The 27,166-nt window shown below is 36.0% G+C and overlaps 1 protein-coding gene across 1 annotated transcript; it reads right to left on the bottom strand.

Annotated features, from left to right (window-relative positions):
• Nucleotides 1-4,461: 4,461 nt before the first annotated feature.
• LOC125868556 (NADH-cytochrome b5 reductase-like protein) lies at nucleotides 4,462-19,531 on the bottom strand. Its single transcript, XM_049549191.1, has 13 exons — nucleotides 19,361-19,531; nucleotides 17,900-17,942; nucleotides 17,248-17,323; nucleotides 13,354-13,413; nucleotides 13,130-13,180; nucleotides 11,932-11,986; nucleotides 11,745-11,815; nucleotides 11,593-11,644; nucleotides 10,066-10,143; nucleotides 9,401-9,490; nucleotides 9,203-9,316; nucleotides 4,956-5,024; nucleotides 4,462-4,862 (listed from the first exon to the last, which is right to left on the bottom strand). The coding sequence occupies exons 1-13, from the start codon at nucleotides 19,514-19,516 to the stop codon at nucleotides 4,806-4,808; spliced, it is 972 nt and encodes a 323-aa protein (XP_049405148.1). The 5' UTR covers nucleotides 19,517-19,531; the 3' UTR covers nucleotides 4,462-4,805.
• Nucleotides 19,532-27,166: the final 7,635 nt, after the last annotated feature.

Here is a 27,166-nt window from a genome sequence, read left to right as displayed (position 1 = left end):
CTTCGTTCGGACAGAGTGCAAGACACGTCTCTTTTTGAGAAAAGGCACCTGATTCGGGGGGAAGTCTTCTATCCCTTTCATTGTGGCAATATCCTCCTCATGTATAGCCTGTCTTTTCCCCTTCACAACTGATTTCCTTTTGTATTTGTCCATTTCGTCTCAGGCTTTATAGGGGTACAGACCTCTATGGGCACAACTTGTGAGCTTAGAAGGGGGGTTGTTGGTGTGCATGCTCCTTGTTGTCCTTGGCATTCCACACTTGTTTCACCTTCTTTTGTCCTGCCTTTGGGCCAGCTTGTTGAACTTTAGGTTGAGGTGGCTGGCATTTGTAGAGATGCCCAATTTGGCAGCAATTTGGGTAATACTGTGGTTTCCGGTCATAGCTAACCTTTTGTTTAAACATAGTATCGTTTAGATCCATTACTCTTACCACCTTTGGTAATAGTCCTATAACATTAATCTCCACCAGTACCCTAGCACAGGATATGTGTTCTAATTTCGTGGTGCATTCATCGACACATATGGGGTTTCTTAATACACTTGCGATCCTGCTAAGTGATTTAGGTCCCCAACAATTAAGAGGTAGATTAGGGAACCTTACCCATAGTGGGATTACCTTCAGTACCTCATATCTGAAGTTGAAACTAGTTGACCATGGTTTCACAATGACAAACTTGTAGTTTATCATTTGCGATCCCCCACCCCAACACCATGTTTCTAGTAGATTCTGTATGGAACTTCACTACAAAATAGTCTTCATTGTGATAGTAAAGCTTAGGCTTTCAGGTGTACTGGCCTTGCCCTTCCAAAAACCTTTTTACAACTGCAATGGTTGGTGAATCCCCAATTACATATAGTATGACAACATGCTATGTGTGCACCTTAGTGAAACGACTGTTAATGTGCGCCAAGAGAGTTCTAATAAAAAATTATTTACACATATGACTGTTTAATGTCAATTCTTTTAGACTTTTATTAACAAAATAATTATTTGGCTAAAACATGTCAATTCAATCTAAGAATTGCATGCATGTGTCAATTCCTCAATGGGTAAAGGGACAAATATACCCTGAACTTTTGTAAATGGTATGCATATACCCTTTGTTATATTTTTAGGACGTCAGTATCCTTGCCGTCCAAATTTTGGAGGATATATATCCTTTAAGTTAACGGTGGTACACGTGTCTCAATCTTAACCACGGACCTGATATTTGTTAAATTTCAGCCCAAAATTAAAAAAATCCATCTAAATTAATCTAGAAATCTGCCCCAATACATAATACCAGAACCCAAAAATATTAACCCAAATCCCCAAATCAATTCACTTAATTTCAAATTAAGCAACTTAAACACTTTTTAGCAGCATCTTTCCCCATCTTCATCCCCAATCAACATTTAATCCTCCAATTTCTTCTCAACTTTCTCATAGAAGAGGAAGACCCATCCAATCATCTTCATCCCCAGAATCATCCTCCATTTTCTCCTCAACGTCCTCACATGTGCCTTGACCCATTTAATCTTTCTTTTTAGCTAAATCAATTATTTACTCATCACCATCATTTACTTGATCAAATCTCATTGGAAGATCTGTCAAAAGACTTCACAAATTTTTGATATCTCAATGTAAATATCAAACATAAATAGAATAAGAAGAAGATATTAATGGCAAAGACATATGAATACTTATATGAGAACAAGAACAAAAAAGTCTCTTTCAAGAGATTATAAGAAAAACAGAGTAAAAAATTACATATAAGATATAGAAATACAGGAATATTCTCTATAATTTTTTAATTCTTGATTTTCATGTATCTGCTCATCTGTTGACTCATTTCTAGTTCCCTGCTTCAATTTTTGCATTGACAAACAGGCATATGCAAGTTAGTGGAAATTGCATTCGCAAATTGGGAAAATGTTGAAAAATCGGACAACGAGATTTCTATTAACGTATCACCTTCTCCGAGGATAGGGGGCATGAGCAGATGTCACCTAGGAAATTAAGTGAATTGATTTGGGGATTTGGGTTAATATTTTGAGCAACTTTTACATATAACAAACATAAAAATCATATTTGTATGTTATAACTATAGTTTGCATAATTGCGCCCATAACAAATTTTATGTTTGATATGGAGGTTTTGATTTGTATAATTCGCTACAAACATCTAATTTTATAAAAAATGTTCATTTTGTATAAATGCATTTATACATTGTAATTTGTATAATAAGATCTGTATTTGTATAATTATAAGTGTATAGGACGAAAATATATGTATTTGTATTTGTATATACACTTTTCTCTCGGTTTATACAAACACAAACGCATTTTATATATTTTATACCGAAATGTATAAAATTGTTAATTGTATACTGAAAATGGCTAATTGTATACCGAATCAGATGACAAAAAAAGGGGATGTTTGTTGCGAATTACAATTAAAATAAACTATAGCTATAACATTTAATTTGAATTAATAGTTTGCTATTTCATACAATTTTCCCTAATATTTTTGGGTTATGAGTATTATGTATTTAGGCGGGTTTGTAGATTAATTCGGGTGGACTTTTTTAATTTTGTGTAGAAATTTAACAAATATCAAGTCAATGATTAAGATCGAGACACGTGTACCACCGTTAACTTAAAGGGTATATATGCTTCAAAATTTGGACGACAAGGATACTGACGTCCTAAAAGTATAAAGAAGGGTATACGCATACCATTTACGAAAATTCGGGGGTATATTTGTCCTTTTTTCCTTCCTCAATCACTATTATTTTATGGAAAAAAAAATATACCCCTGAATTATCATAAATGGTATGCAGATACCCTCCGTCATACTTTTGGGACATTGGTGTCCCTGTCGTCCAAAAACTAGAGCATATATACCCTTTATACTAACAGACATACACGTATCATAATCTTATTCACCGATCTGACATTTATTAAATATCTGATAGAAGGATAAGATTGTGCCACATATCCCTATTTAGTCTTTTGTTACAGTGAAGGGCATATATGATCTAGTTTTTAGACGGCAGGGGCACCAATGTCCCAAAAGTTTGATGGAGGTATCTACATACCATTTACGATAGTTCGGGAGGTATACTTGTCCTTTTTCCCTTTAATATCCCCCAAGTTTTAGCCTATTTTTAATAGAGAAAATTTGTGGTTAAGTAAACTTATACTACTTAATTACTCATCATAGCTATAGTTTGCTATAATTATCACTCGCGACTAACATTATACATTAATTACGTGGGCTGACTTTGAGTTTGTATAATTAGCCACGTTTGTATATGTATAATTCGCCAGAATATACAAATACATATGTATAATATACAATTATCTAACCGATATACATATACAATTCATCTCTCTCCCACTCTCTGCCTTCTCTCGCTCGCCTCTCTCCTCCTTCTCCCAATCTCGCTTGTCATATATACAAATGCATATGTATAATGTACAATTATCTAACCGTTATGCATATACAATTCACTTCTCTCCCACTCTCTGCCCTCTCTCACTCACCTCTCTCCTCCCCCTCCCAATCTCGCTTGCCATATATACAAATACATATGTATAATATACAATTATCTAACCGATATACATATACAATTCACCTTTCTCCGACTCTTTTCCCTCTCTCTCCCAGTCTCACTCGCCTCTCTCCTCCCTATAACATGTAGTTACAAATTGTAATTATCAAACTGTAGCTATGAAGAGTAATTAGGCTATTTTTGAGTGGCTATATGTGAAAGTTCCTTTTTTTAATATTTATTTTATCCATAACTTAGTGGAATGTTTAGTCACCTTCCTCTATGTTAAGTAGAAACAATAAATTCATGAGAGAAAGGTGAAAAGAAGATTGATCATTGTCTTGTTCAGTCCAAACATCATCGTAGCTAAATCAAAATCTTTGTTTATTTTTCGAACTAAATCAATCTAATGAAAACAAATGACATTGCAAGAAAAGAATTTAATCTTGTCACATGTGAAATCGAACAAACTAAAAGATTGAAGACGAACCATAAACATGAAGGATTATTAGTGCTCCATGTAGAAAGAAGATTTTGAACGTAAACTCAAATATAAAGGATTATTTTGGACTTTTTCTCCTCATTATGGAGTGGAATCTGTACAACACACTAGAGTCGCACTAGAAGTTTTTATCAACCACCAACGAATGTAGTAGACATTGCTGAAGCTAATAAACTAGGACCACCAAGATAGAACTCTTTTGTTTACACATGTTTCTACTTTTGTAACTGCTCCCGCTAGTCTACTTCCCTTATCTAACACTACTAGTGAGATGAACTCGATGAAGTATCTTGATGACAGGAAAAAAAAACAGCTTGCGTCAATACAGAAAACATCAATCTGGTACTTTAAGTCCACCCATTTGTTCCTTTCAGCAGCTTTTCAAACCCAAAACAACAGAAAATGAAAGAGCATAATATGATCATACAGTATCAATAAGACGGTTTGTTGGAACATAAAACAGTACCATATTGCTTTCTGTCCACATGTTGCAATATAAATAATATAAAAGAGAAACTTACCTCCGCAAAATTCAGTTACTACTAGGTCAACAAGTGTGGACAGATATCAAGTTTTTCATTTTTTCCCAAGACGAGTATTTTCTAGAAGTTCCAAAAAATTTCTCACTTCACACAATCTATACAAGGACATACGGAAAACTTCATGAAGACTCATCCAAAGCCTTGCTTTATGTTGTAGTATTGTGCTTCTTCAAAACAAGCCTTTTATTCAATGAAAGGTAAGGGAACACAGAGTTAACAAACTGATTAAAATTTGTAAACCATGTTCTCTGTAAAGCCCACATCCTTGAGTAGTCCCGTTAGCTGTGACAAAGTAAACATAAATATCATTAGAGGCAACCACAGAATACTAACAAACAGAAAATTAAATTCTTTTCACTCTATGGAATAATGTACCTCGCCTTGCTCACGAGGATTTGGCTTTTCCCCAGATAAATGTCTTATCATCCCAGGAGGGCCACATACCTGGGAGATCAACAGAAAGTTCCAATTATTCCCATGATAAATCTCGAGTCATTTCAAAACAAATTCAGAAAATCAGTAATCCTTCTTGCACTGCATTATTCTTGTAGTGTACCACATATTGTTTGTCCTAATCCAGTTACTCAACGCCACCAACTATTCAATAGCAGTCCCCAACCCCACCCCGCAATTATCATGAACAGCAAAATGCTACAATACTAAACCAACTACCAGCTACAGTTATTCAAGTTACCACATATACTGGAGTACCTTGAGTGTTGCATGTGATTTCTGTTATAACAATCAAGCCACCAAATTAGTTTTTGAACATACAGTTTAGTTCAACCTTTATTTCTTCTTTGCATCAGCACCCTGTTTTAGTAGTTAGATATTACTGATGTCAGAATGTTAATTGCACGAGTCCTTTCCATAGAATTCTATGTTCTATATAATCTGTAATTAGTATCACTGGGAGTACAACAAAATGAATGAAATATCTATTTTCTCTTCATTCTTCTTTGCCAAATCCCTTCTTACTCTTCTCCATCTCTTCTGTAAGTTTAGCCCTGTTGAGGTGCAATCATGACAAATGGTATTAGTCGATGCACCTCAGCATTCACTCCGCTGCCCTGTACAATAAAGCTTCTGCTTCTAATTCTCTTCCTCTATTTCACCTTCATTGCTAGGCTTGGCAACAAATCGAGCCAACTTGGGGTTTGGCTCATCTCAGCTTACGTCAAAATTTGACTCGACTTGGCTCGGTTTGGTCAAAAGCTCGCTCTGATCAAGCTTAGGCTTGATTCAGCTCAGTTGGCTTGCTCTAGTCATATAATGATTATTTTAAAATAAAATATCATCCATTAAGCTTAAATAAATTAGCAATATGTCAATTTAATAATTATTAGTTAATTTAATAAATTTATAATTTTGTACTTCATTAATTCATTTTTATGCATATCGTTATATAAGCTACTATATGGGTGGTGCAAAGTGTAAAAAAAAATAGGAATTAAAATCAATGAGACTAAATATCATACAATTTTTTCTGAATTAATTGTTGCTTCTTTTTTTTTCTGCCTCAAAGTTCTATTCTATGTTCAATTTTTAAGTTAACCTCATTTGAATTTGAGTTCTAATTTAAACTAATAATGTACATAATTTAATGACACCTGAATGCAATTACCAATTTAAACTAGCTATATTATATTTCTTTTTTTTTTTTTAGAAAGTTAACATTTTATAGACAGCACTACACCAATGGTACAGCTCGGACTCAAGTGCAGGTATCCAAGACAGATGCGAATCCAAGAGTCGGATTCAGCAAAATCTAAATTTTAAGATTCGGGGGTACAAATCCGAGTATGGATACGGGTGCAGGGATTCGGCTAAAAGGATGTTATATATATATATATATATAAAAAAAAAACTGCATAAAATACCACTAAAAAAATTTGTGAAATATATATAATGATTAATTACATATTTTGGTACAATTGCATACAATATGAAAGGAGTGTAACTGTTAAAAGAAGAGAGAATATTTAGTGATTATTCAATTAATTTGGTTAATTAATGAAGTCAGTATTCTGCCGACCCAATTGTACACAGCTGTGGCATCTTTTATTTACTAATTAATCACAGTAGTTCTTTTTTTTTAAAGAAACCCTTCGTCTCTGAGTTCTTTTTCAAGAAAAAGCTCTGTACTTTTTCAACAAAAAACACCTCTTCCTCCTCTGTGCTTGAATCCTCTGTACTTTTTCAAGCTTCTCCTCTATACTTTTTCAAGAAGCTTCGCCAGCTCCACCTCCTCCAGATCTGAAGACGTTGCCGACAATTTTTTTCTCAACTCCGGTCAAAGTGTCCGAATCGGATTGACTGAATCCGACACCCCGCATCCGTCCCGGTGTCGCGTCGAGACGGGTTCGCCTCCGAAAATGAAGAGTCCGTGCAACTTAGCATGGGACTATACTTCCAATGTCCATACAACAACATACCCAGTGAAATTCCACTAAATGGTGTCTAGGGAGGGTAGAGTGTACGCATATCAAACAAGAGTCTTGGTTGATCACACCATCTTCTTGAATTCATCTAGTGGGTCTAGTTTTAGCTTTGAGGCATATGTGTACAACCAAATATAACCCTTAGCATATATAATTTTCTTAAGGTCTTAGCTCATTAGTCTATGAAAGATGTTGATGAAAACTTTGTGAATTATGAGAAAATTCTTATGTTTTCTATTGAACCTCTCTTGAATTTTTCAAATAATTCAAGTATGAGTTCAACATTTCTTCTCCCTTAGGTTGAATTGCTATTTCATAGGTCTAACGTTTGATACACTTGTGCTTGACTAGGAGCGATAGGATTAGGAGGATATCCGCCACTAGCCAAGATTCCGCCCCACACAACAAAACCGATTCAACCACCACTCTATAGAACTTACCTTTTAAGTTTTGATGGTACTCTCTTGTCACACAAGATGTCGGATGCAAGCCCCCATTTCATCCATGTTGCACCAATATGATCTGTGACATCATCAAATCTCCCCATTTCCTTGGATCAAGGAGCCCAGATACTAAAATCTTTCTCTCTTGGCGAGAATTTGTGTATCAAGTATCACTTCCACGCCTGCCTCATGCGTCACACTACTGAATTTACACTCCAAATACTGTCTTGTTCAACTCAACCTGAACTCTTTAAGACTCCAAAGTCTGTCTCCATAACTCATACAAGATCTTCATCAACAAAATCATCCCAAAAGGTAATGAACTAAAACCAAACGACTATGTATAGTAAGGGTTACATTGGGGTCTACAGAAATTACCCAAATTTCCCCCCAAAGCCAAACCTAGACATAAATAGAATTCAAGAAGATGATGCGAAAAGTCAAGGCTCTTGTGTGGTCGTCGTCTTCTCCTTTGGCAACCTACTTTACTCCTTTGTGCATATTTATTCTCTTAATTCTTGGTCTACTCATTGTATATATCCATTTAAGCATGTTAATGACTTTTGAAAGCTTTGTTCAATGCTCCTTTAATGCACTCCCAAGTTCTTGATGATCTATGTTGCGCAGACCCTTCAAAAATGTCAACCGGGGTATGTCAGATACTCCAAAAGTACTGCATTTTGAAGAATCTGACACAGGTGCGGCAAGAATTTTGGGATAGTCCAAGATAAGGCTGGGCACCAGACCGGGTTGTACCGATACCATTCCGGTCCAGTAGTGTTCAAGACGGAATGGGATACATTGAACCGGTACTCGGAACGGGACGGTATCATGATTTGGTACTGGTATGTTCATCCCGATTCTGGTCCGTGAAATTGGATTGGTTTTTTTAATTTTTGTCATTGTTTTATACTTTTATGAACATTTCTTTTTTGTTTATTTAATTTTTTAAAATTACAAACTTAATTCATCAACTTCAAATAATATAAATCTAAAAAACTTTAAAATTTATAAATTTAACAAATTACAAACTTAAGTATTTAAGTTACAAGTTATAACTTATAACTTATAACATATAAACTTCAAAAGATTCAAATCTTGAAAACTTATAATATAAACTCAAAAACTAAAAAACTTTATTAAACTCAACTTACAAACTATAAGTAAATTTTTTTAAAAAATATCTTAAAAATAAACTTAAGTAAAATTACAAATAAACATCATAAATTTCAAAACTTAAATACTTTATAAACTATTAAACTTAGAAAAATAAAAAAACATTCATATTTTCGTAATTCAAAATAACTCAAAAAAAATTATTATTTTTTGAAATAGCTATATGTGTCGCCCCGTTTATCCCTAACGGTCCATTCCGGTCCGTTCCGGTTCTATCCCGGTATATAGTGGGACGGGCCGGAACCGAGTTTCCATCCCTATAATTTCGGTCCGATTAATCCCGGTACCGGTCAACAACCCGGTTAAACCATTCCGGTCCGGTGCCCAGTCTTAGTCCAAGAAACATAGTTGATGATTAGAAGAAAGCTTCCAAGTCCATAATAGCCAGTTAGGGTGCAATCAATTGTGTTCTCAATGTTAAAGAAAAAAACTTGTTCAATCAGTACGTTGTCCTTGACCAGATAGCAAAAAAGCAAATGTCTAAGCATGAAAATGTCATACAAGAAATTGAACAGCTTGGCCTTAGAGGCACTGACAATTTAACCTCTTTCAGAAAACTTACAAGAATAAGTGTATCATCACCAGGCGGAGGTAATCCTTTCACAATCATGTCCTTTGATACGTAACCTATGCCGCCTCTCCAATCATTGGTTGGATTATCTACAGTGTAAAATACCTGGATATTCCATAGAGCACATGTTTGTTTAATCAGGAAAGAGAGGGTAGAAGAACAATATTTTGTATCAAACTTTGCAACTACCTTGAGATTCGGATGGGTGTCTGCAAGTACATCTAGTTTCTTCTTTAGCAGTATGTCATCAGGTGATAAATTAGCATAAACCAATGAGATCTGAAAAGTAAAAAAAGGTCCATGAGTGTTCGTTTACATGTTATTAAAGGAAAACTAGCTAAGACACATCAGGGGCAAATGCTTCCAGCAAAGTACATTTTGCCTGCTGGGTCGATTTTGGTCAGTTAAGTTAGATTTGGTCAGTTCAGTTGGCTTTCAATTAATCGAGTTCAATTTAATAAGGTCACTCAATAGATTACTGACCCGATATAGTATCGATTACTTTTCAGTTTGGCCTCTTTGGACATAATTGATTGCTTCATATTACAAACTTTATTTGCCTAAAATTTGTAGAAATTAACTGCCCCACCTTCACACTACTTAATTACAATATTTAAATGGTAGATCTAATAATTATTTAGAATATATAAATAGGAATGTTTTTGTAAAGCTAATGTTCTTCTCAAATTAGAACCCGAAAAATCAAAATCTTGAAAGTGAAAAATACAACAGAAACTGAAAGACTTTCAATCCGGTTGATTCACTTGGGTAAGTTCCAAAGTGATGCATAACCCTACCATACTGACTTGTGGTTGTGGATGACACAGCACAAAAATATTGGATCAAATCAATACCTGAGTATTATCATCGGGGTTTTTAAGAATGGCCTCTATCACCTGGAGCATAGGAGTGATGCCACTGCCCCCCGCAATCTGTCATTGGAAGAATGAGTTTCAATTCTATTATATTTAAGACCAAATACACATGAATAGATGCACAGAACAATTCCGCCCTAATCGATATCTGATAGAAATATCTACTGAGAATTGTAAGTAAACTGTACTAGGTAACCGAAATCTGATAAAGCTAAATAACACCTACATATTTCAATCAAAAGAACCTTAATGCTCATATTCATAACAAGAGCCTTATCAAGCAGAGATCCTAGATTTCTGGATATTGTCAAGTCATCAAACATGATGATTCACAGGTAAAGTTGAGTTCTGTTATCTACAAGCAGCGTATAACTAGACTTAACAAATAGTTCTTTAGAACAGGTTCTTACAAGCACCCCGTTGTCAAAAAAGATAAAAGGTTATTATCAGCAGGAATTGTTTTTTCTCAATTCTCATCAACAGCTCAATTTGTTAATAAGGTATAGTGATAACAAAATTAGCCCTTAAAGACATGATCTACCCAACCCGCCCAACTTTGGGCGGGTTAATGACCCACTAATTTATTAGCTTAGCCCATTGTGACCCGCTCAATTCAGCTGATCCAAACATTGGGCAGATACATAGCCTTGATCAACTGATGAGGAATCTGTCAACATTTTTATAGATTGTTCTTTTGTTTCATATGTTATATAAAGCCATAATAAAGGGGGGAAAAGATATTAAGCAAATAACAAGAAAACAAACAAAGAAATTAAAAAGCACAATGGATTACGACCCATTGTTCGGCCCATTTCAACCCAAGTAACCTTAGGGCGGGTTATTGACCAGCCCATTTATTAACTTAAGACCATTTGACCATGCCAAATTTAGCCCAATACATCCATTTGACACCCCTAATAAAGTAACATCACCAGTTAACAACTATGAGCAGATTAACTTGGTGTACATGTACCGTAGTTGCACCAAGCACATAAATCAATACGATCTAACCAATATAAAAGCTTCTGTTTCTTTTTTATTTTTTGGGTTTTATATTCACAGTTACGTTTTTCTGTTTGTATGGAAGATTAATTCCTCTTCTTCACAAGTTTCACATCTCTTGTAATCAGCATGAGTTCTATGTTTTGATGACATCATTTTTAATGAATGTGGCCTAAATGATGCCATTTATTCAAAGCTGGGCAGAATATGAACATGAACAATATGCCTTCCACCACTTTCAACTTTTATGAAGTACAGTATTTCTTTGGTGTTTTGCCTTTGTTAACAAGCATAATGAAGGGGAGGAAACAGCAGAAATGAGTGTTATCCAATTGAAAGCACTAAATCTGCCAAGTACTCTGCTTGCACAAAATTCATCCCAGCAAAGTGAGTTATATCTACATAACTTCCTAATTTTACCATGAATTAAGAGTTTCAACCTGATCATATTGTACTCTTTTTAAATAGCAGTGTCACAGAGAACACTTAGATGCAAGCTCTTACCATGCCTATATGTTTCTTCATGTTTGAACTGTAACGCAATTTCTCAATGGGCCTGCACAAATTAAACGCCATTATTGACTTGTAAACTACAAAGAACAATAAAGTAACAAAAGAAAGATCTCTGCTAGAATGTACTAAGTTGTATCACAGACCCTTTTACTTCAAGTACATCGCCCGGTTTTAGTCTAGCAAAATGCTGGCTCATTTTCCCTTCTGGATAAACCTACAATATTTACAAAGTTTCCAAAAAACATTGTAAAAGAAATGCAAGTTAATGAGCATGTTTTGCCAGTTAGATCAACAGTGAGGTAAACTAACGTAGAAAAACTAAAAGCATACCTTAATTAACAAATCAAAGTATCCCTTGGCTTCTGGATCAGATATAGGAGTATAACTGAAAACAGGAACATACTTCAGGAGATTTAGTACTGCTCAATTTAGAGCATCTTGTAATATTCCAAAAATATGAAGGGGCATTCAAGAGATGATTTTGCCCATTCAGGAGAAGAGATGAATTCTCTTGACACGGATTACTATGGAAAGTAGGTACACAAAAGAGGAGATAATGGAGTAGGGGAAAAGCATATGGATGTTTCTTTTTGGTTTTAATTAACTTGAAATTCATAATACACAAGGGTGGTGGCTTAGAAGTCAACAAAAAAGGAATTGATCATGGAAGACCAAGATTCAAATCCCAGCAGATGGAAAGAAGGCTTGGTGAATTTTTCCTATTTGTCTAACCCTTGGTGGTAAAAGTCACCCAGTACATCTATGGGTATAAGGTAGTAGATAATCAGTGAAACAGTGTAGGTGCAGGCAAGCTAGCCTAGACACTATTGCCATAGAAAGATTAAGTGGAAAGCATATTATCTGAACAGAGTTACTTCCTCTCCCAATCAAAGATGTAACCTTTTTCACTTTTTATTAGAGAAAAGGTATAATTTTGGTAATTAAAGTTATTATCCATATAAAAATGTAAGGAAGTAAAGACGGTTTTAAGTTCATACAGCTAAAAAGAAGTTAATTAGCATTCAAATGGATAAAATAGTAGAACTGTGAAAAGAAGAGAAAATGTTAGAAAAAACTGCTTGACTTTTCCCTCAAAAATTATTACGGTTTAAATAGTGGCGTCCACATGTTCTTTTTTCCTGATACTGTGGTGTGAGGGCCAGCTTGCGCGCACCTCGACTAATTCCACGGGATACCTACCACCAGCAACAAGAACCAGTTTACTCTATCCACCAATGCTAGCAAAAATGGGAAGAGATCACTTAGTGTTTTGTCTCTGCAGGGATTTGAACCTAAAGGCTAAAAACTCATGGTGCTCAACTCATTTCATTTACCACTAGGTCATACACTTGTGTGTTGACGTCCACATGTTCTAATTACATCATAATTACCGGAAGAGCAACAATCTAAATGATCCTAACTGATGTATACTATTACAAGATCCTAACCATATTCACAAGATGCTAACAAGAACTAAACATGAAAAGGAAAAAGGCTAAGAAAGAGAAATTATAAAAGTGAAACTTACGGCCGAATGGCATATTTTGGTTTTCCTTCAGCATTTTCACCCATTGGTGCCCTAAATGAAAAAGTGTATCAGTATGATAGAATGTCAGAGTAATGATAAGAAACCATATTCTCATAATTCTTTTGATGAAGCCTATATTCTCACAATTCTTGTAACACAGCTTCCAAACTTTCTTACGTTACAAGCACACGATGGAAATGATATTTAAATATAATGGAACTTACCTCGTAAGAATGCAAGATGCAATATCAAGACCTAACTTTGAAGAAGGATCAAATGAAAACCTAAAATATTGGAGGAAAGAAAGAATAGATCAATATCGTAATCAAACAATGCAGCATTGACTGCTCTCTGTATACCTGAAAATTACAAAACTTAAAAGGGGATTCTTAGTAATATAACCAAATAACAGACTCAACTTTGGAGGCTTAAGTCTAACTACCATCTAAATTGGATACAGGAGAACTTTATTAATAACTGCAGTGCAAAGTCTACCCAATTCTAACATAGAAGTCCAAAATGATCTATTTAGTAACTAACACAACAAATGGAAACGAAAGCAAAATTACATAGAAATCCACTTATCTCCAAAGCAGCAGAGACAAGCAATGGAAACCAAAGCAGAGGTTTTATTTTTCTAACCAAAGCACTAGCATGGTCTAAATATTAATTATAGTAATCCCCCTCCCATAAATCCAAAAAAAGACTAGAAAGGAATATTAAAGTTGACCAAATTGCCCTTAAAATGTTAAGTGACCTTAATACCCTTTCATTATATATACATTATTCCATCAACACATGATGAATATTATTTGTCTCATAATGTTGCTAAGTATTTTTCACTAATATTAATTATAATAATAACTACTTAATGTTTTGTTTTCTTGCAAACATTTAGTACTCTTTGAATTAGAATCTACATTCATTTAGTTGTTTACTTTGGGATATTCAAATGGAATACTAAAAGTTATATTTATAGATAAAAAGATCAAACCCACTAAACATGAAGCATCTCAAAATAGTAGTGAATGGAGGCAACAGAGCTAAAAGGAGAGACCTAATTCTTGATATGTTTATAATCCTATATTTAGTGATGCCAAACTCTTGCTCTCTATCATTTCATCTCTGTATATCTTTTGTGAGAGATGGACAACTGGAACATGAGAGCAGTATAAGAGCCCTTGAACCCATCAAAACAAGGTGCTTCAGTTATTACATGATAATATTTCAGTTGCAAAATGATTCAAACAAAGATCAGATTGAAAGTCATACGGTTAAAGAGTGAGGGTTCATGTAGATATATAGAAGAAGCTGTCAGAACCAACTCTATCACCAATGGGCTTAATTGTCTACTATTGAGTGGTCGTCATCAAATATAATTTCCACTTTGGAATCTGATTTTTCGTCAAATTGTTCAAATGAAGTTGGTCTATATTGATCAGATATCCATTCCAACTCCTTAAATACTCTCTTATAGCAACGAACATAAGAGCATCACTGCATTTGCTCTCAGTCCCTCCGCTCATAGTTCAAAAGTTAGAGATGGAATTACAATAGACGGAAGTTACTCTAGTGTTGATGAATCTATAAGCCTTTTACCATTGAAGTTATTTCCAGAAAGGTATTAGGATTAAGAGTTGTAACAGAGGAAGTAGGACTTATCTAAGGTAATTTTTTAATATGTGAAAGATAAATTGAGTTGAGGAAGAAATTCATGTGTCGTCCAATGCGTATTTTAGATTTTATCATATTATGCTATTAGTATATCTTTTATGGATGTCAATAAGCTAGCTTAAATGTCACCAGATATTTGTTTGTTTTGTTGCTTCTCTTTTAAACTTTCTTGAATCACAACCCAATGCGTAAAGAGCTCATGTAAACTTTGTCTAATTAAATTGGACATTTATTTTATCTCCCTTTAAGAAAATACCTCCGACTCTCCACAACATTTCACATAGTAAGTATTTGTTAGTCGAAGGAAGAAAGAACCATGAGCAAAACAGTATGGCCATGTTATATGCCACTTGAACAACATAAACATTTATTGCAAAGAAGCTTAAAACATTGCTTCACACTATCATAATTGTGGTGTTCCTCATGCTAAAGATTTTGTTCCATCTTTTTGTGTAGTCTTGTTACATTCAAGCTTTGCCATTCCAAGTTGTTTCGTCAAATGAATCTTCTGGTCATAGAGGATCAAAATACCAGTGGGAGAAATGTAAATCCATGTATCAGAATCACAACAAGACATCTGAGAACTTCTTTTGAAAAGAGTTTAACTAGATAAGTTGAATAGGATGTTAAAAATTGCTTGTTACTGCTGATTTACCAGAGTAATAAATAGTTTAGTTGTAGGAGTCGTCTTTGTTTAAATTCAAATTCAGTTAGAAAAGATTAGTTGAGATATTTTAGGTTTTGAATTTTAAAATATGCAGATCTTTTATTTTAAGTTGGCTATTTAAAGCCCTCTATGCTTAATAAAATTCTACAAAGATAATTTCAATCACATCATTTTTGCTGCTCCAACATCTTTGAAAAACAACAGCAGTATCAAGAGTCTCATTAGTCTTACCGCATCTATGAATTCATCTAAAGAACCATCTTCAAACTATTTTTAACCAATACCAGTTTTTAACCTATTTAACAAATATTAATTTTTAACTTATTTCTCAAACATGCCAAGCAGTGATCTCTTTCTGAATGCCTCATTAATTTTCACTGATGAGAACTATCAAATTTGGTCACCAAAATTGAAATCATATCCCGACACCTACGATTTATAGGATGTTGTGATGAAAAAAAAATTCTTCCAACAATTTTTTGCAAATCATATAATTGTCCAGATTAAAACACTTTCAGAAAAACTTTCAAACAAGATAAGGTTATTGAGGATTTTTGTGAACAAAACCAAAAGAAAAAAGAAGAAAGAGTCATGTTAAGAAAAGTGTGTTTAGAGTCATGGAATTGTATAATATCTTTCTTCTTTTGGTGTAAAGAAGTAGGTTTAGAGGATATAGATCAGTTTGTAGATTTATTAAGATCTCTGTAAGTATCTTGTTTTCTAGTTGCTGTTTTTTTTATCTAATACTTTTTGATGGTGTCCAGCATGTCCTTAATGCTGAGTAATACACATATACCAGTTTCAAAAAGAGAAAAGAAAAGTGTGCAAGTTCAAAAACAGTCAAAAAGAATTCATCATCAACAGCCAAAGTAGAAGTTGAAGAGAAACAATTCTTTTATAAATTGCAGCAAATAAAGCAAAGGAGTGTTGAAAATTGCTTCTGTTACTCTTGATTTACCCTAATAATAAGTAGTTTAGTTGTAGGAGGAGTCTTTGTTTAAATTCATTCAAATTAGTTAGATAAGATCAGTTGAGATATTTTAGGTTTTTGAATTTTAAAATATGCAGATTTTTTGTTTTTTAGTTGGCTATTTAAAGCCCTCTATGCTTATCAAAATTATAGAGTGACAATTTCAATCACTTATAATATATTTCCTGCTCAACATAGGACATACAGATATCAATTTTTGAAACTGACATTTTTATTTTATTTCATATATAAGCAACATTGGTTTTAATGATGTTTATATGATTACTAGTACTGCCTACACCCGTTGCCATAAATATTATGTTGCTTAGACTCTTCAAATTGGAGAATCCGATACAGGTGCGGCATCAAAATTGAAGAGTCAGCGAAACTTAGCAAAAATATATATCCACCACCTGGTTACCATGCATTTCTATGAGTCAGGATCTAGTTTATAATTAACGTCAGCAACCCAGAGCCAATCTAAAACATCATTTCATTGAGTTATATGTACCAGAACTTCAGAGGCAGAATTACCTTATCAATTCTATTTCCAAAAGCTGAACTCCACACATTCAACCACCTTCGGTAGATACAAATGGGCTAGAAAGTTTTATTTTCTATGAGGTAATCGGTGTAAGACCACTGATCCAATAGTAACAGTGGTAGAATAAACTCAACTTGCCGACAGAATTTTCAAACCAAACAGGCCAGGTTTAGTTCACAGGGAGGGTCATCATTGAATGAGTAGTGTCACTACTAAAGCGTTAAAGCCATAATTATAAAATAACAAAGAAAGAAAAAAATAACCTGAATAGATGACTATTGTGGCTAACTGGAGCTCGATCTTGCAGCTTAAATTCAATCCATTTATCAGGATTTAGAGCTGAAAATGAAGGAGGCAACAGTAAAATTGAGTTAGTTCCTTATTTTAACTTTAACAACTGTTACAATTAAACAAATCTTCCAATGTTCTCATGTTACTGAAGCACTTAAAATGGACATCAAAAAGCATGAACTCAAAGAGAAGTCTAAACGGGAGAGGGAATATACACAGATTCATGAAATAGAAGAACTCACATATATCAATAAATTAGCTTATAAGCAGAGAAACCATGCAAATTCTCAGACAAAAGTATATACAAGTCATTCCTTCAACCTGTTACACCCAAAGAAATTTTTATATCTTATCTCTGGTTTTCCTTCATTAACTCATTTCAAATGATAGGACTTATAATTCATACATCAAAGTCTATGAAAATGAAAGCCCGCATTTTCAACTTCCCACATAACTGCATCCACAACTGCATCCACAGAAAACTTATATCACAGACCCTAAATCAAAATCAACATTGTTGGCTTAAACAGAAAGAGAGTTTTGATTGAGTTGGTGTTCCAACCAACTCTATGAATCTCTTGACAAAAGCATAAGCTTCAGAGAGGCATGAATAGAAAAACTAACCAACTTTTTTACCAGAATCTTCATTGATTTGCTCCAAGTACACCTGTATATTGGAAAATTTTCAGCTTTCTAATGAATGAAGTATACAGTAGAACAGCTAACCTTGAAGATGCCAAAATTTCTAAAATTAATCAATTAATGTAGGCACTCTGAAGTCACAAAAATAAAAATCATAAAGAAACATCATCCAGTATCTAATGAGCAATAACATGATGGTTCAACATCTATTCACGAAAGGAAAATGAGAAACAAATAATCTAAAGGCGTAAAACTAGGAGAATCTAATGATTTAACTTTCATTTCCGAATCAATTAAGGCGGAAGGGAAAATGCTCTCAGGCACTAGTTTCAAAGCAACGCACTAAAGTTGCTTTTGAATTAGTGGTCTGACTCTGGTAGTCCTTCTGATCACCAGAAATCACTTCTCTTTATTTCTTTCTTGTGTTCAGATGTGTGTGTGTGTGGGGGGGGGGGNGGGAGGGGGGACTCTCTTTCATTCAGGAGGCAAATCTTTCGAGTTAATAGATAACAGTGAAGATAGTGACAGATGGTTCCTATGGTTCGAGCGAGGTATCACATTCACGAGAAGAATTAAAGGTTGATGAGGAAAATATCAGATGGATATGCAAACAGATGATCCTTCAGGCTTCCCGCTGTTCAGGGAAAATATTCAGGAAACAGGGGAGGCAGATCCAAGCTTATTTGTATACGATGTACCAAAACTACAATGTAATGGCAGATACATTAGAGTAATCACCTGGGTCGGAGACAAGAAATCTACTATTATTATTCCAGAACAATTACAAACAGAGGCTGGGGAATGTTCCCTAGCTGAATGTTTGTTCTGTTTGGATAGAAAGGAATAGAAGATGTTTGATGGGGTTTCAACTCCCATCTCAGTTCTTAAGGGTAGAGTCCGAGCAACATAGATATATTATTATCCATATGAGTCACATCTTTCAACTTTGAAAAGTGAAGCTTATTCTCTTCTCAATGTACTCTATCAAGTAGTAATATTTTTTTATAACAAGGAAATCCCGAGGACCTGTTGGAGAACAGTTTGAAACTCAATGTAAAATGAGTCTGTTCTTCTACCCTTCTCCACATTAATACTAGCCTTTTGTGAGTTGCAGGGTTCGAACTCGTGACACACATCTAATCCATACATCATACATTGTGAGCTTACCCCTCACTAGGGCAATTATTGTGTTAATAGTGACAAAAGAAGATAGTCTGCCAATCACATAAATAAACAGAAGTATCAAATCATCATGAAGATAAAAATCAGCGAAAACAGGAAAAGATCTGACACAACAATTGGGCATAAATAAAATCGGGAGAACTCCACAACGAAAACTGTCCTGAAACATCCATAAAATAAAAACACATTACGTTTAAGTAGAAAATAGACGCTCAGATCACAACACGTTAAAATGAAATGAAATATAGATGTGAAGAATACCAAATTCGCAGAAGAATGGCAGTAATAATAAGAGACGCATCCAGCAACGGCTGCAATAGCTCCAAAGGGGAAGCGAGGATCAGCAAAATTTGACTTGGAATCGCCTCGAAATGCTACGGGTGCAGCCTTGGCTAGCTTCCTCAACAACGCTGTCATTTTCACTCTCTCTCTCTAGTCTCTTCTCTACCACCTGGGGAAGAAAAGGTTTAGGATTTTATGAATTGTGAAATGAGTGTTGGTTCTTTATTATGCTGAATCTAGAAAATGTCATAAATGCTCCCCAACTATTTTGGAGTAGATGTAGCACTTAAAATATACTTATCGAATTTAGTCATTTTAACTATTTAAAATTTGATCAGATTTGATTTTTTAATTATAATTAGCAGTTTTAATCCCTTAACTATACATATGCTTATTGATTTTAGTCCTTTGTGCATTCAAAAACATATCAGGTTTAGTATATGTCTATTTTTTTTTATATAAATAGCTTAGGTTTATATTAATGAAATTCATGCCTCTGTGAAATTAAATCTTTAACCTATTTTAAGTTTTCTCTCTCCTCGCTATTTTTTCGTCAAATTACTTTTGGAAAAAGAACCTTAACCTCAACAATTCAAAATAGAATTATTGAGGAAAGAAGATATAAGTCCTGATTTTCTCGTAAATTTTATTTCGAATAGTTGAGGTAAGTCTTTTTTCATAAGAGTAATTTGAAGAAAAAGTAGCGGAGAGAGAGAAACAACTAAAAATATGGGATAAGAATTTAATTTCATGGATGCATGGGTTCCGTTAATATAAATCTAAGTTATTTGTATTAAAAATATAAACAAAGATCAAACTTGATGAGTATTTTTAATACTTAAAGGACTAAAATCGATAAGTGTATAGTTAAGGGACCAAACCTGATAAAACTTGGAATAGTTAAAGGACTAAATTCGGTAAGTGTATAGTTAAGGGGCTATTTTAGACCTACTACAATAGTTCAGGGACCATTTGTGGCATTTTCACATGTTGAAACCTTGATTATTTTGGTGCTTAATGTAACACCTCGAAAATCAGACTTGGACTTTGCAGCAGAAAACAACAGAATTTGGTGAACCACGACAAGGTTCACGGACCATGAAAGGAACCACGGTCCGTCGACCTGCCCGTGGTTCACACCCACCCAGAAGTGTTTGGATCACAGGACCCTTCATGGTCGTGGACCACCACATAAGACGTGGGAAGGCTCAGGGAGGCTAGGCAGAAACCACTTGAGCTCAGGCCTCAAACCACGGACACCACCACGGGCCATGGTCTTGATGACGGGCCATGGGAGGGTCCGTCGTCCTGAGCCAGCAGACCCCTAGCCCAAGTGAAGAACCATGGTGGCATTCACGGTCTATGGTCCTTCACACGGGTCTTGGTAGGGCTCGTGGATGGACTCCCCCAGAACCAGTAGCACTGGTCAAGAACCATGACCCACTTGACGGGTCGTGGTCCCCATGACGGATCGGCAGTGGCACCGTGGTAGGCCCTCGTCAACTTTTAAGTTAGGGTTATTTAGGTCTTTTTTCTATGCGTTAGAGCCCTTAAACTACGTCGTTTAATGCCTAAACTACGTTGTTTTACTCAGTCTAAGCCTAATAAATTAGTCAGACGTACCTAGAATCCTCATTCTCCAAAAATCATCCAAACTTGGAGCTAAAATAAGAGGAAAAGTCGACCGAACCTCCCAAGAACAAGCAACAATATTCTTCAAGGTTCAGCCCCGAAATCTAAAGGATTTCTCCATGAATTTCGTCACCGGGAATGTGAGATTTCACTAGTGGATTCCTTTCATCCACTAGGTCCCTAGAATGTCAGATTCTTGATTCTCCATATCTTGTATAGACCTAGGATTTCTAAAACCTTGGAGAAATATTGTGATTTAGCTATTATAGTACTCTTAATCGAAATATCATGTTTTCTTGGAAAGGTTGCTTAAAATCTTGCATGAAACTCAGAACCCTACTTTGTATGAATTCTTTTAGTTCATGAATTATACTTGCTAGGTCAGTTAAATAGATAACCATGCTTCAGTATTTGAATGTTACATTGTCAGTACCTAAATGTTGCATTCTCAGACTTGCATGTCAGAATATTAAGTTATCCAGTATTCCAGTTATGTTGTGTCAGATACATATTCAGTTGGGAGTAGGCTTAGTTGGGAGGTTCAACGTACCCTCATAGTCCCAGAACTATGTGCCCCGTAGGTTTATAAGTCCCCTCTATTGGGCATCATATTTAGTGATCATGCCAATCAGGACTTTATACCCATGGCAATGTATATTGGGTCCTCTCGTTGGGGCGTATACATCGGACTCCACGGTCATCTCACGTGGTTTTATGTCGGTTAATATAGCTCCCATAGTCAGACTCTTAGTGCATTTGACCATGTTTCAACTTTTATATCAGTTTACAGTTCAACATGTTTTCTTCATGATTAGCACTTGATCATTGCATTCAGTTTAGTTCATTTCAGTTATACTTCGGTACATATCTATATCTTGTTCCATTTTATATCATTGCTCAGTTATACTTTGTTTAGTTCACGTATATTTGTTCAGCTTAGTATCTATATCTGCATGTTCAATACATTCCAAGTACTGACGCATACTCAGCGCTACATCCTTTTATGACGTAGGTTCAGGTACTCACCATCCAGATCACACATAGATCATTCTTGGTCCATATTCACACAGCTTCAGTGGTGAGTCCTCATATTTCGAGGACAGCATACATGTTTTTCATTCGAGTCTTTACTTTTAGTCTTCAGTTTTGTTAGAGTTAGCTGGGGCATGTCCCAGCAACTCTAGTTAGAGGTTTTTCAGACATAGTAATAGAATCAACTTAACTTGTTAAGTTTATCTTTCAGCCGTATTGAACTCTTAGTAAGTTTTGATATATTCAGATTAATTAGGTATTCCCCACTTTCAGTCATCTACTGTTTTAGCTTTCGTATAGTATATGTTTTACTCAGATATGTTATAGTATGCTTATTATATGCCAGACACAGGGTTAGCTTGGGGTCATTCGTGATCCTATGTCCCGTGTTACGTCAAGGGGGCAACTTCGGAGTGTGACAAACTTGGTATCAGAGCATTAGAATCAAGAGTCCTAGGATGTCTGAAAGCCGCACTAAATAGAGTCTCTTTCATGAGTGCGAAGTGCGCCACACCTATGAGAGAGGCTATGTAGTGTTCTAAGAAAAACTTCTCTTCTTCTTTTCCAACTCGTGCTATAGAGTATGAACTCTATCTAACATCCTTCTAACTCGTACTCTTCACGTTTCGAAAAATGCCTCCCAGAAGAGTTTACGCAAGGAATTAGCTAGCAGCTCCAGCAGACCCATTGAATAAGTAAGTCACGCATGCCGAGTTCAGGGTGCTTGCTCAGTCTAGCTTCACCGCACACTAACACTGCTACAACAAGAATCTAGGACTTTAATCGGATGAACCCTTAGGAGTTTCATGGGTCTAAGTCGGAAATAAGAGTTTCTCAGCGACATCCAAAAGGTAACAGACATTATGGGTGTCACTCCAGCCGAGAGTGCAGATTTAGCTGCCTATCAGTTGAAGGGAGTGGCCTACACTTGGTACCAGTAGTGGGAGGATTACAAGTCTTCTTTTTAGATGCTTATTGATGCTTATAGTGAACAACGACACTAACCTACAGTACGAGTTTCTACGATCGTCGATAATATAGTAACCCAACCAAGGGTTGGGTACATGCTTTCGATAGAAAATTTGCAAGATAATAGTGACTAGGCTAAGCTTTAGATGGAAATAAGTTCCCTCTTGGGCAATTTACCCCACTCACTCTCTCGAGCTGAGTGTTGGGATATGGGACTAGGGCTCACCCTCTCAGGTTGAACCTCATGTTGACCCACTCCTTAGGCCATCAGTCTAGCGGTCTTGGTTTCGTGACCTCCCTTTCGGGCAAGTCGAAAACACATGGGTGGTTTTGTATTTGCAACTACAAACCCATTAAATTAAACCACAACCACTAGGTGAAATCACCATTAAAATACATCTATCCTATCAGCAAGCAAGACCCAACAACAATATCAACACATATTTGCTAAATCACACCCCAAGAATTGGGTTTTTTAGCCACACATCAAGACATAACAAAATACACCTAAAATGATACTAAAATCTAATGGGTATAAGGAATTAAACCTTGATTTAAGCAAAGGAAGAAGAATGGAGAAGACCCACTTCCAACTTGGGGAAGATGAAATCCTTCTTTCTTCAAGTTCGACTCTTAAAAATTAATAACAAGTTTAGTATTTATAGACTTCAGAAAATAGTGCTGGCGGATCTTTCAGCGAGGTTAGTCAGAATTGCTGATTAACTCAACGATTCGCCCTTTTGGTGTAGTTCATCCCCGTCTTGCTCTAGCCTTCAGCAGCGTCGTGCTCTGTGTCATTGGGCGACCTAGTACTACTTCGCGGAATTATTCGTAGAAACGCCGACTGCTCCTTTCATCGCCTTTTGGATCCTGCTCCTTCAGGGCTTTGTGTACTGGAACAAGGGGCGGAGTGCGTCCCTTCGGCGAATCGCCAAGTGTGCTTGGCGATGCGCAGGCTTTAGCTTCTTCGTTCTTTTCAGCCTTTTTGTTCCTTTTTGCGCCTAAGTGTCCATGCTTCCACTGAAACTTCAAATACATGAAACTTAAGAGTTTTCATCAGATATTGAGACAAACTAAGCATTTGAGGACATTATTCCTATCAAAATAAAACCCTATATGAGTCCAATTTGTGGACTCATCAACACCCCCAACTTAAATTTTTGTTTGTCCTCAAGCAAACTCAAGTTCAGCCGTTCAACAAGGTGTCTCAAATAGTGTTACACAAGACTAAATCATGAATGCACACAACCAGACTCAAATTTACTTATGCAAGGATCAATTGTGTACTCAAAGATTCAAGTTGTGACACACCATTACCAAAGATTCTCATGTTCGCAATACTTACTACTTGTACAATCAAGCTCAACATGAAGTATATAAATGCCCTCACATCAAGAATGATTCCATATTCACACACAGGTTAATCAATTCAAGATCAGGAATCAGATGCAACACTCACACTCAAAAAGAGGAACACAATACATGTTTTTACCTATAGGTTTGCCCTTATTTTCCAATCGACTTTCGATTCGGCTTACTCAAGATCAAAAAGGTCTTTCTAAGGCTTGTAATGGGGATGAGTGCAAATGTATGGTCATTTAGGCTCAGTGACTTTTTGCTCGTGAGATGTGGTATTCTCAAGGCATTCCCTTCTTTTCCTTTATCAATTCTTTTTCTAGTGCTTCTAAGTCATCTTTTTATTCACCTCTATGGATTGTTTGGAAACCCGATTTCCTTGGTACTTTATTTCACAAATATATATTTTTTTTCGAAGGGTTTCCATTGTTCTGCAACACCAGGGGTTAAGGGGGACTTTTTTTGCACTTGACTTCTCCTTTTCCTTTTTACCACACCCCCAACTTAGGCTTTTGGCTTAAGTTGGCTATTCGCTAAACCACAAATCAAGAGGATTATAGGTAATGAGTCAAGTAAGGTCTAAGGTTCATCAAGGTTTTTTCAAAGAAAGGAAAGGCTCAAAGGGTGTTCAAAAGAGTTTCACATGCTCATGGGTAGGCCACAAAAGAAGTATATGTCAAATTTGGCCCACACTCTTTAAAGTTGCCTAAGATCATTTCAAGAGCACACCTTTTCTAAATCAATCAGAATAACAGGGCAAATTCTAGGTTTATTCATGCAAGGTTCAAGGCAAGCTAATCACACACGACATCGACACTTAAGTCAAACAAGACTACACCCTTTCGCTAGTGTGCAATGGTCATTACAAGAGAATCAATTCGATAAATGGCTAATCACAACGAGATGCAAATAGTTCACATATTATCTATGCAATTTCATTTGGCCTCATCGTAGCCGTACATTCATGTTTGTTCGATTGAGAGCACTATTCAAGTCCTCGGTAATAGATCGAAATCAGGACTCAAAATTTTTGCAAAAGAATAGCCACATCAACTCATGAAGGGTGGCAAAAATGTGTGAAAAATTTAAAATTTTTCAAAAGGGTCAAAATCATTTTGCAAATAAAAATAAACGAAGCCACAAACTCAAACATCCACAGAAAGCAGATAAAACATAATTTTAAAGCAAAACAACCCAAATTTATACAAAACAGGAATCACAAATAGCACACACAAGTAGGTCTCACCCCACCACGAATAAAAATCATTTGTCCTCAAATGCAAATAAAATTAACCAAGATTTTGAAGATAGCAAAGGTTAGAGAGGGAGGTAAAGAGGGGATCCTGGCTAATAGGTCTCTTCATCTGTCTGGGCATCAGTACCCGGAGCATCTCCCTGAAGTGAAACAATGGTCCCCGTAGTATTGTTGTTTTGGTCCTCATTGTTTGCCTCTGCAGCAGTATTAGCTGCAATTATCTTATCTATCTCATGAGCTGCTCCGAAGGCCTGTATTGCATTAACTGAACTTCGAGCCTATGGAGGCACATTAGGGTCGATGGGAATTTGTCTTTTTACCCTGGCTTCCTTGGTATATTTCCTTTGTTTGGCTAGCTTTGCTTTCTTTTCATATCTTTTGAACTCTCGTGCTCTTATATGTCGGGGTGGCATGTCCCTTCCCGCAACTTTTGGTCTAGCCATTTCTGCAAAATTTTTTGAGGAAAGTTAGACAATAATATAAGCAGGGGTAGAGGAATTCTAGGTGTAGAATAGCTTCACCAAACCAGTTGGCGAAGTACTCATCCATTTAGGCCATTCACTGAAAATGATCCACAGAAGGTGCAGGGGTGCAGGCAAAGGGCGAACAAAGAGTCTTTTGGTGAGTCGCTGAGTGTGCTTAGAGGCATTAGGCTTACCGCCGAAATTTACAGATCGATTAGTGAATGTAGCATTCAGTTAAAGGTGGAATGGGGGCGTTAGGCGAACCGCTGAGCAATTTGACAAGTTTGTTCATCTCGCCGAACAGCCAAACGTGTCTATTTTCAACCCATTTCTTTCAAATTTCACCCCGCAACCTAGATAATGCAATTTAGGCTCAAATGACACAATTTCAACGATAACCCATAGAAGTTTCACCTTTTCACCCACGTAAAAAAAGGTTTTTAACTCAAAGCACAGTCGAATAGGAGTCCCTCAAATCACGCGAAAGCTACTTAATCATAATCCATAATACATGCAATCCCAGGAACTCAAAGACTCAACAGAGATTTTATACTATCAATCACTAAGAAAATGAGTACAAATTTTGATAAAATAACTGAGGGGTTCGATTACCAACCTTGGTACTGAATTAGATTTTACTGACGTGCTAGGCAGTAATGCGATCCAAATCCGTGCACAATTTGGCACTTAAAATACTTTAAAACTACAAGAAATAAAAGGCTATAGTGCGGGTGTGAGGTTGATAGGACGAAGCAGAGAGAGAAAGTGAATGAAATAGAACTTTTAAACATGTGGTTTGTAAAAACCGTCCAATTCCCGCTCATTCGGCGATGTTAGTCAAGTTCGCCCATTCACTCGGTGAACCGCCAAGTGTCTAGTTTCTTCGCCAACTGTAACAGGCTCTGCAGCTCATGTGAGGATTCTAATCGATGGTTTTCATCGAGATTGCCGACATGGTCGGTGATGTGCCACTAATTTTCTTCAGATTGCCGAGTTTTACAGGATTCAAGCTGACAGTGCCTTGGGTCAGACGGCGGAAAGAATTGTGTTCGCCGATCTTATCGGCGATCCGCCAAC

The sequence above is a fragment of the Solanum stenotomum genome, chromosome 6, assembly GCF_019186545.1.
Source record: "Solanum stenotomum isolate F172 chromosome 6, ASM1918654v1, whole genome shotgun sequence".
In the NCBI taxonomy this organism is placed as follows: Eukaryota; Viridiplantae; Streptophyta; class Magnoliopsida; order Solanales; family Solanaceae; genus Solanum; species Solanum stenotomum.
This window is presented reverse-complemented; position numbering and strand designations above follow the sequence as displayed.